Source organism: Entamoeba invadens, assembly GCF_000330505.1.
Source record: "Entamoeba invadens IP1 unplaced genomic scaffold scaff_1105074726701, whole genome shotgun sequence".
NCBI classification, from domain to species: Eukaryota; Evosea; order Mastigamoebida; family Endamoebidae; genus Entamoeba; species Entamoeba invadens.
The window spans coordinates 65,843-74,587 of record NW_004440403.1 but is presented as its reverse complement, the minus strand read 5'-3'; the positions used below and the strand labels follow the sequence as shown (position 1 = coordinate 74,587).

The following is an 8,745-nucleotide window of genomic DNA, read 5'->3' as shown; positions in this document are numbered from 1 at the left end:
TTCACTTTAATTACTTTATTTATAGTTTTTATAAATATGGTATTTAATTTCTTTCTAGCTATTTAATTGGTATATGTGCAATATACCAATACACAAAATCATATTATCGTAATGTAAATCAATGTTGTAATAGTTTATATTATTGATAGCTAAAAAATGACATTTTGAGAAAAGAATAACAGATATTTAATATGTCATGTATGAAAAAAAAGCAATGTGAATTGACTGTTGTATAGTGTGACATTTGTTTATTATAAATAAAACAATTTAAAGTGAAAAAGCAAATATATAAAAAAGAAAAATAATCTGATTATAGAAAAAATAATCATCACCCAATTTATAAAACAACAATGGTATACAAAATAAAACAACTGTTCTAATTAACAATAAAAACTTTACATCGATATATCAAAACAACTCACTTGTTATTTTTGTAAAATGTTAATTTGCTTGTACCAAGTATTCAATAAACACAACTGTTGTTTGTTAAAAATTGAAATGTGGCTTTTAATAAGCCCAACTTTTTTTAAATTAGTCATTAACAAAATTAAATTTGTTGAAGTGCCCAAAGTATTCAATTCAAATTATTTGATTCAACCATTAAAGTGTTGATGCAAAATACATTATTTTATTAGTTTTGAATATCTATGTAAAATGCAATTCTCAAATAAATACAAAATTACCTTTGATGTTTTTAACATTAATTCCATTTGAAATAAAAACCTTTACATTTTAGTTTCGTCAATTAAATAAAATCAGTTTAACATTTATGTTATGCAAATTCAGTTATCATACATACTTTACTTGACAAATAAAAACAACGCTATAAAAATGTAAGATACAATGAAAGGGGTTAATTTGTCGAGATCTTTGCACAAAAAAATAATCTATTTGTCGGATTTGGAAGAATTGTGAAGAACATTCTTTAAAAACTAAACTATAATTTTATTATTTGTTTTATATTCAACTCAATTTACTATAATAAATATTTTATTTAATTAATTAAATAGATTTGTTACATCAATAATTATTTATTTGTTAAAAACAGAACAAACAATTACATTACAAATTTATGGAGTTGAGAAAGCATAAAAATTTCTGGAAAAATATATTAATAGAGTTTGAAGCAAAGTATCCAAAATATGGATTTGACATTATACAACTTGAAGCGTACAGAAGAAGAAATACAAAGACATTCAAGCATATCAGAAAAGGCAAAAACGTAAAATCATTGAACTACTTAATGAATATGCATCGAAGTCTATATACTCAAACTATTACTTAGATGACTACGTCTTTCAAGAAAAAAGTACATGATATTATTAGAAAAGAAGAATTCAAAGATGTTGTAATCAAAGATGTATCTTCCTTTGTTAGACACTTCAAAGAGAAGTTCGTGTTGAAATACCATTTTTGTGTCGGTAAGAAAGACTTTGTCAATTTGCCACTTTTCGTTGATGAAATTGCTTTTTTTAAAGAAAGACTTCAAATATATAGCAATTCAAATATATACAACATAGATGAAACTGGATTGTTTTACAGGCAGTTGCCAATAAGAAGTTTGACAACCAAAAAATCACTCAAAAATGTTGAAACGAACAAAGAAAGGATTACCATAATGTTTTGTTGTAATTGTGATGGAAGTGACAAACTTCCTCCTATTGTGATTCACAAAGCTGTCAAACCCAAAGGAAGTTCACAATCCAAATTTGGTAATCTTCGAGTTGTTTATAAACAACAAAACTCGAGTTGGATGTCTGTTTATATTTGGCAAGAATTTTCGAAAGAATGGGACCAAAAATTGAAAGCAGAAAAAAGATTCATTGCGCTTTTAATTGATAATGCTCCGACACACAAAGATGATTACATCCCATCAAATATCGAGATTATCCGCCTTCCAGCAGGGATTACAAGTAAGCTACAACCGATTGATCAGGGAATTATATCTACATTAAAAAAATATTACCATAAAAACTTTATAAAGGATCACATTAAAAAAATGAGAAATAAAGATGAATATATTGCCTTTAAAAAGAAGAATGTTTTAACAGAACAGATCAACAAATGTGATAATACCGAAAAGGCTATAATTCAGGACATTCTTGGTTGCGATACAAACCATTTACTTGACGCTCTTTTAAAACTCGAAATTGATGAAATTATCGATATACTCCCTGTCACCAAAAAGTAAAAAGAGTGACTTTGTTGTAAAACAACAGCAGTTGACGGTGATGGAATCTATTGAACTTTTGTTGGATGCTTGGACACGTGTTACTCCGAAAACTATACACAACTGTATTGTACACACTGGATTGTTCTCAAGTTGTGTATTAATGGAGAGTGAAGACAATCATGAAATCAACACTTGGTTAATGAATTTATATTGGTCAATTCATTTAGAAAATGGTGAATATGTAGATACAGTCAATGAAATCGTGAATATGGGTTATGAAAATATATACCCATTTAAAGATGATTATTGTCAATGTAATGAGAATACAGATGGAGATGGAGAAGACAATGAACAAATGATTGAGTTGATTTAATCGACATTTTATACGTTATCGAACAAAATGTCCGTTCTAAGAAAATTGAATTTTTGGACTTTGTTTTGGATACAACAAAACAATTAAACTCGTTTTTGGTTACTAGATGTGAACACCACAAAAATTGAAATGGTTACTCAATTCAACACGCAGTTATATGCTTATGTTAACAGAGGTATATACAACTATAACAATCTCCAAAATTACGCCATTACTGATGTCAATGAAACATTGGAGTACTTCAAAAGTCAAGTTGTTTATTTTGAAGAACTACTCGAAGCAGTAAAAAAGGCACACTGTAGTCTTCTTGATATCAAAGAAATTAATAACCACATTGTAGATTGTCTCTTAATTTTAAAAAGCTATGACCAAAAACACCACGATTCAGTCAACTGTATAATGGTATTATACAGTTTAAAAATGAACATGGAAAATTAAAAAAAATAAAGATATACCCCATATTTAAGTGATTTCGCGATTTTTTATTCAACAATTGAAACTGTATTGGTTGTAAGGGGGTTTAAAACTGTGTACCGTTGTTGTTTCAACAAAAAAATAAAAAAATAAAACCAATAAAGAATAGTAATAATGAAAATTTGGGACAAAGGGGTTTTATAAATTTTGGAAACTATACAGAGTTTTGAATAACAGTTTATTTATTTATTTTAATTTTATATTTTGTATTAATTTGTTTTGTAATATACTATTGGTTATATTATTTGTAAAATAATTTCAAGTGTAATTTAAGCAAAACATTTGAAAAGGCATTATTTACGCAATAATTTGTTTCTTGTAATTTGTTTCATTTTTTTTCAAAAAAATGAAATATTATTTTTCTTTTTCAAAAACACATATTTAACACGTTCAAAACAGAAACGTAATAATAATAAGTTTTTATTTTTTTCTTTTACCTAAACCCTTTTTTGACTTCATACACAAAACAAATTTTTGTTAATTCCAATTTATTTTTTTTATCAACTCAAATTTGAATTGTATATTTTTTAGTCACACAAATAAACATGAACGAGTTTATTTGTGTTAAACAAGAGCAAAGCATTAGAAAGAAAAATAGGGTTAAATGATAATTTAATATATTTGGTTGTTTATTATATAAAGAGTATATTGTCATTTGATTATAACGATAATAATGTATGTATAGTCGTCATATTTGTTAATGTGACTATTTGACGTTGTTTGTCATAAAGTGGGTTGATGATGTTGCGTTTTTATATTAAATGTTGAAACACGATAAAGCGATATGAATTTCATCCAAAAGATTATTTTTGATCAATCTTAGGTAATTGAGTTCTCATTTGTTAATTATTTTAAGTAAAATAAAACTGACTATTGGCTGGTTTGGGTTAGAAAGGGGTTTTTGAATAAAAAATAATAAAAAATGATTTGGACAATTTCCTTTTTACTTATTTTTCTTCTTAAAAAAAGTTTTGGGTTGTGAAAGTGTTAATTGGGGTTTGCAGTTCTGATTTTACATTTAACATAAATTAAAATGAAAAAAATAACAAATAATACTATATAGTATATTTTTAATAAAAAAATTATTAATGTTTTTAATTTTTTGAAATTGTTTTTAATTAGATAAGATCTTACAATAGATCTTAACAACAATTCGAATATATTTTAAACATACAATGTCCAAACTCGATGGATACAATATTATGATAGTTACCAAATACTTCAAGACAATCAAAGACTTCATCAATTTAGAATTTGTATGTCACAAATTTAAAGATACGATTTCAAAGTTCCATTACAATCCGGTTCCATTGACCCCAAAAACAATCACTTATTTTACAAATATAGAAACACTTTATATTTTTGACACCAATGACGAGAATTTTGGGACAATTTTGCTGCCTTCTGCAAAATCTCACCAAAATGCTTCAGTTAAAAACATTTTTAAAAAGAAAAAGTTTTTCCAAGTCATTGTCTGGTTTGAAATTGATTACACAACATTTTATAAAAATCACAAACAAAAAGTTGTTTTTAAACGTATTAATTACACATACGAAGATCAAAAAAAATTTGGGTTGAATATCCCACCATCTGTCACTTCTTTAGGTCGGAGATGTTTCATAAATTGCACCAAGTTAAATACCATTATAATACCCAACAGTGTCACTTCTATTGGAAGTGGATGTTTTATGGGGTGTGGTAATCTAAATAAAGTTGTATTTTCAAATAATATAAAATCAATTGAAGAGAACTGTTTTGAACGATGCATTAGACTAAGCGAAGTGGTTTTACCATCAAAATTGGAGTCAATTGATTATAAATGCTTTTATCAATGCAAAAATTTGAGTCAAATTAATATTCCAAAAAGTGTCTCTTATATCGGAGAAGAATGTTTCCAATATTGTGAAAATTTGAGAGAAATTGATTTGCCCGACAAACTCAAAGTGTTGCAAGACAAATGTTTTTCTGATTGTAGTATGTTAATACAAGTTGTTATACCAACGAGTGTTAACATTATTGGAAATGGATGTTTTACGAGGTGTGCAAGTTTGAGTGAGTTAGTAATACCAAGCAGTGTAGAGTCACTTGGATTATTCTGTTTTGAAAAGTGTTCAAATTTAACTAATGTTGTTGTTCCAACAACTGTTACATTAATTGGGACAAAATGTTTTGATGTCAATTAAAGATTTGGTCCATTTTTAATTCATTTTAGTAACAAGTAATTGAATTTGAGGTGTTATTATGTTTGATAATTATAAATTATTATTAGTTATTTTTAGTTATTAAAAAGGCTAACTTATAATTGGTTTACAGTCAAAAGTGTCTATTTGTCTTAAATGAATAATTTTTGTAGAGATTTTTTAATATTATAACTTATTTTTATTTAAAATTTGATTTTTAATTAAACAAAACTTTTATTTTTAATTGTTTAGTTTTATGAGTATTTTTATTTTTTAATTTTATGTTTGTTTTTATTTTTATTTTTTGGGTTATTTAATAAATTATTTAATAAATGTTTTTAAAATAATAGCAATTATTTTTTAAATTATAGCATTAAAATTATATTTTACTATAATTTGAAAACGAGTCAGATTGTTTTCCACTTTTTTGAAAATCATTTATGATAGTTTTTTAAAAATGTTTTTTTTAAATAATAACAAACTGATAAATATAACATGAGTCGTTTAGACGGATATCACATAATGGTTGTATCTCAATATTTTTTAACTATTATAGACTTCATTAATTTAGAATTTGTAAGCAAAAAGTATGAAGGGAACATTGATAAATTTCACAACAACCCAATTCAAATTAACAAAACAACATTAAAATATTTTAGTCATCTGGAGACTCTTAACGTTTGGTCGAAAGAATCCGAATTATTTGGGAATGTCCTTTTTAACAAAATTGAACGCACTGGGAAAGATTCAGTTTTTAATTTTGAAACAAAATTTTATCAAATAAATATTTGGTTTGAAGTAGATTATACTTTGACTCAAGTTCACAAAAACTCGAATTTTTGTTTTAAAAACGTTGTATATACCGAAAAAGACAGACTGAATTTTGGAGAAGTCATTCCAACTTCAATAAGAAGTCTTGGAGAAAAATGTTTTTCGTCGTCACAAATGACTTCAATTCAAATTCCAAACAATGTGACCGACATAAAACGTTTGTGTTTTGTCCAATGCCATTTGCTCGAATTGATAATTTTGCCGTCTTATATGAAAATCATTAATAATTGCACATTTTATGGTTGTAGTGCTTTAAAGTCGATTGTTGTACCAAATGCCGTTACTTCATTTGAATATGAATGCTTTAAAAATTGTGAACAACTCAGTTTAGTTAGTATGTTGAATGCTGTTATATATTTTAAAGATTTTTGTTTTGATAATTGTAAGAAATTAGCAACCATTGATTTTGAGTCGATAGAATTTTTAGGGGATAACTGCTTTGAAAGGTGCACATTATTAAAAAGAGTCGAAATACCAAAATTAAACGATTATTTAGCAAAACAAGCGTTTTATAGTTGTTCATCATTGTCGATTGTTGATATTCAAGGAAATTATGACCGAATTGGATGTGAATGCTTTTATAATTGTGTATCATTGGTGTCCGTTTCCTTTCCTGACAGTATTACATGTTTTGGAAATAGGTGCTTTTCAGGATGTAGCGAATTGAAAACAATTTCATTGCCAAAGAAGTTGAAAAATTTAGCAGAAGAATGTTTTAGTCGTTGTTTAAAACTGAAAGAAATTGAAATTCCAAATGAGGTCACAAAAATATACAACTCGTGTTTTATGGAATGTTCTATGCTGGAAAAAGTTCAACTTCCAAATGGAATCAGTGAAATTAACGAAGACACCTTTTTCAAATGCAGAAAGTTGAACACTATTAATATACACAAAAATGTAAAATACTTAAGAGGTGGATGTTTTGAGGATTGTAATTCTCTCGACATTTGTGTGCCAACAACTGTTGTTCATTGTGACCAATTCTGCTTTAAAAATTGCAAAAGTGTTGTGAACCAAAAGAAAAAAACAGGTTTTTTATTTTGGTTTTAATTGAATCACAATTAACATGTTTTTTAATCATGTTGAATTTTATATTTCAATTTTTGTATGTAAATAGTAAATACGTTATACGATATGTTATAATATACGTTTATGGATAAATATTGTAAAGTTAATCACAAAACTTTCAAATACAATTAATGAATATTATTATTATTTAATTTCCAACAATTAAAATGCATTTATACATTCAAGTTTTGACACAACATTATTCATTTCTATTCGTTTGCGAACGTCTTGACACCACATATCATTAACAATGTTGTATATGTTGTCATTCAAATTAGCCGGCTTTTTCAGGCGTTTTCCACTCACAACAAAGTCGACGATATCCCATGCAAACTTAAACTGTTCTTTAGGATATGGGTTTTTCCATGTGACACATTCAAATAACGTCACACCAAATGAATAGATATCTGCGCCTTTTTTGTAATATTCTTTGTTCAAAACTTCAGGCGCCATATACTTTGGTGTTCCGATTCCTTTAGTGAATGTCATATTAGTCATCATCATATTGATATTTCTTGATGACCCAAAATCAGTCAATTTTGCATTCGTTTTTTCGTTTATATCAATTGAAAATATTAAAATGTTGTCTGGTTTGATGTCTCTGTGTAAGATCCCGTTTTCGTGTAGATATGAAACACCTTTTGCTGCATCTATCATATATTTGACTCGCAATTTGATATTAATTTCATCACTTGTTTTGTGTTTCATTAAGTCTTGTAAACTTCCATATTGTGCAAATTCTGTTACCATACACACCTTGCTTGGTATAAACACTGCGCCATAAAAATGAACAATATACTCACACCTAAACTTATCAAGCATTGTCACTTCATTGTCAAATTCATCCATCGAATCATCATTGTCAACAGCAGTTTTCATCTTTTTGATTGCAACAACATTTCCTCTATAATTTCCTTTGTAGACAATACCAAAGGATCCTTCGCCAAGTTTCTCATCTTCAATTAATTCATCGTAATCAATTCGAGTAGTCTGTTGTGTCACACCAACAAGCAAAATTTCGTTGTATTTTTCTTCATTTGTTTTTAAATTTTTGGAAACCAAATGAATTGTGCTGTTAATTTTGCAAGAACACAATGGCTTGACATATATAGAAAACTCACACGCATAGCCACTTTTAAGTGTAAAAACCTCTGGATCAACACGAATTGTAAACTTTGTGATGTTAGATGATATTGTAAATTGTGTTTTGATGGCGTTTTTGTTTGTGTTTCCAACACATAGTAATTGCCGAGTCTCTACATTGACTTCAATCTGTTCGATGTCCGAATTTAAGTCTATTAAATTTGAAGAAACACAAACACCGCCTTGGAGAAAAACAAAATTGATGTTGGATTTATTCATTGCAAAGAGTGTTGTTGTCTTTACAATTTCATGTGAATGATATTTGTTGAATATGATTTTTGTTAAAATAACAATCAGCAAGATGAGAACAAATAACACAATAAGTAAAAACAAAACCGCAACAAGAATGACCCACCAAACAGCTTGTGAATCACATGACGTGCCATCTTCACTTGGAACGTACCAGAATGAACATTTTGAACATTTTGATTTTGTTATTTCTTTGCATTTTGATATTTGTGAAAAACCAACACAACTTCCGTTCGCAAGCAACACAAGTGAAT

The 8,745-nt window shown here is 27.4% G+C and overlaps 2 protein-coding genes across 2 annotated transcripts; one reads left to right on the top strand and one right to left on the bottom strand.

Moving 5' to 3' along the window:
* Positions 1–5,695: 5,695 nt before the first annotated feature.
* EIN_107290 (hypothetical protein) lies at positions 5,696–7,081 on the top strand (the record flags this gene model as incomplete). Its single annotated transcript, XM_004256953.1, has 1 exon — positions 5,696–7,081. The coding sequence occupies one exon, from the start codon at positions 5,696–5,698 to the stop codon at positions 7,079–7,081; it is 1,386 nt and encodes a 461-aa protein (XP_004257001.1).
* Positions 7,082–7,261: 180 nt separating this feature from the next.
* Positions 7,262–8,744, bottom strand: EIN_107280 (protein kinase, putative; the record flags this gene model as incomplete). Its single annotated transcript, XM_004256952.1, has 2 exons — positions 7,262–8,604; positions 8,714–8,744. Coding segments are annotated over 2 exons (1,374 nt in total), but the record flags the coding sequence as incomplete, so codon positions are not given.
* Position 8,745: the final 1 nt, after the last annotated feature.